This window comes from Gymnoscopelus braueri (genome assembly GCF_963280865.1).
Source record: "Gymnoscopelus braueri genome assembly, chromosome: 13".
Lineage (NCBI taxonomy): Eukaryota > Metazoa > Chordata > Actinopteri > Myctophiformes > Myctophidae > Gymnoscopelus > Gymnoscopelus braueri.
Genome location: NC_137615.1, coordinates 670001 through 672500, shown reverse-complemented (window position 1 = coordinate 672500; position 2500 = coordinate 670001). Strand labels below are relative to the sequence as shown.

General features: G+C 40.4%; 1 protein-coding gene across 4 annotated transcripts in view; it reads left to right on the top strand.

The window, feature by feature from the left end:
- cyb561 (cytochrome b561) overlaps positions 1–2500 on the top strand; it is a 15508-nt gene that overhangs the window by 1218 nt on the left and 11790 nt on the right. For all 4 annotated transcript variants that reach the window (XM_080446673.1, XM_080446674.1, XM_080446672.1 and 1 more), the window contains exon 2: positions 1320–1523. In XM_080446673.1, the coding sequence (XP_080302799.1) occupies positions 1320–1523 (204 nt within the window). The remainder of the gene's footprint in view (positions 1–1319; positions 1524–2500) is intronic.

Here is a 2500-nt window from a genome sequence, read left to right as displayed (position 1 = left end):
TTAGGAGGTTTAGACAGAAGCGATAATTTGCGATAATTGGTCATATATATTTATAAACCCACACAGTAAAGGCTGTTCAATAAACCTGTCTGTCTGTGAGCAGCTAATTTCCGGCACTGTTGGCCCGCTCGCTGTGAAACACACACACACACACACACACACACACACACACACACACACACACACACACACACACACACACACACACACACACACACGCACACACTCCCTGGATGCCAAAGCTGAACCTCTGCCCCGAATTTTTCAGATTGGCCTGTTATAGCGCCACCAGGAGGATGATTTTTGCAGAATGTTTTGATATTACTCCTACAGATTTTGTCCAAACATCACACAAATCGGTACACAGTATCTTTATAGTCATGTGATCAACACGGGTCTGTCCCATTTTCCATATTCCATCCTGATTGGCTAAAATTGGCTTCCAAAGTTTGCAGGATTGGTTTATGTTGAACAAAATGCCTCAAATCATGAACGCAGCATGCGATATCCGTGAAATTTTGCACGCACATTCCCACTAGGCCGAGGAAGAAATGCCAGATTTTTCAAAACAGTCTCATGGTGGCGCTATAACAGGCCGATTCAGGTTTTTACCTATAACTGCACCGACCTGCGTGAAACAGCACGCACAATCCCTAGAGGCCAAAGCATTTATCTGCCTTTTAGAGCGCCACCAGGAGGCTGGCTTTTGTAAAACACATTTTTGGATATTACTGTGTGCATGGGGATCTCATCTTAAACAAGCTTAGTGCTTAATGAGACTCCCAGTTTAGTAGACCTTATATTGTGAATTTGTACTTCCATGTACTGTTGTTCTCATGTCTTACTAAATAAAGTACATCAATCAATCAATCAAACTCCTTCAGATTCTGTCCAAACATCACGCAAATCGGTACACAGTATCTCTATGGTCATGTGATGAAGACAGAAGTGTCTGATATTTCATATTCTATCCTAATTGGCTAACATTGGCTTCCAAAGTTTGCAGGATAGGTCTGTTTTGAACAACATGCCTCAAATCATGCAGCATGTGATTTCCGTGAAATTTTGCTCTTAATGTCTCTCTCTCTCTCTCTCTCTCTCTCTCTCTCTCTCTCTCTCTCTCTCTCTCTCTCTCTCTCTCTCTCTCTCTCTGTCTCTTTATGTCTCTCTCTCTCTCTCTCTCTCTCTCTCTCTCTCTCTCTCCCTCTGTCTCTTAATCTCTCTCTCTCTCTCTCTCTCTCTCTCTCTCTCTCTCTCTCTCTCTCTCTCTCTCTCTCCCTCTGTCTCTTTATGTCTCTCTCTCTATGTCTCTCTCTCAGACATGATGGAGTCAGTCAGTGCAGGTGGTTTGGGAGCGTTCGGTTGGCTGGTGGGTGTGTCCCAGGCTGTGGGCGTGGCCATGGTAGTGTTGACGGGCGTGTGGATGGGCCACTACAGAGGAGGCTTCTCCTGGGATGGCTCCGCCCACCAGTTCAACGTTCACCCTCTGTGTATGGTTCTGGGTCTGTTCCTCTATGGAGACGGTAAGCACACACACACACACACACACACACACACACACACACACACACACACACACACACACACACACACACACACACACACACACACACACACACACACACACACACACACACACACACATGCATTATGGCACACTGGATGTGTAAAGTGTTTGGCAGTGGGATGTCCGTGTTCTGTGATGATATAATCTTTGTCAAATAGCAGATGAGTGACAGCAGTCACATCGTCATGAATGGAATATGTTTAGTAAGTATGTTTAGTAAGGGCTATATTCAGTTTAGTAAGTATGTTTAGTAAGGGCTATATTCAGTTTAGTAAGTATGTTTAGTAAGGGCTATATTCAGTTTAGTAAGTATGTTTAGTAAGGGCTATATTCAGTTTAGTAAGTATGTTTAGTAAGGACTATATTTCAGTTTAGTAAGTATGTTTAGTAAGGGCTATATTTCAGTTTAGTAAGTATGTTTAGTAAGGGCTATATTTCAGTTTAGTAAGTATGTTTAGTAAGGACTATATTCAGTTTAGTAAGTATGTTTAGTAAGGGCTATATTTCAGTTTAGTAAGTATGTTTAGTAAGGGCTATATTTCAGTTTAGTAAGTATGTTTAGTAAGGGCTATATTCAGTTTAGTAAGTATGTTTAGTAAGGGCTATATTTCAGTTTAGTAAGTATGTTTAGTAAGGGCTATATTCAGTTTAGTAAGTATGTTTAGTAAGGGCTATATTCAGTTTAGTAAGTATGTTTAGTAAGGGCTATATTTCAGTTTAGTAAGTATGTTTAGTAAGGGCTATATTCAGTTTAGTAAGTATGTTTAGTAAGGGCTATATTTCAGTTTAGTAAGTATGTTTAGTAAGGGCTATATTTCAGTTTAGTAAGTATGTTTAGTAAGGGCTATATTCAGTTTAGTAAGTATGTTTAGTAAGGGCTATATTTCAGTTTAGTAAGTATGTTTAGTAAGGGCTATATTCAGTTTAGTAAGT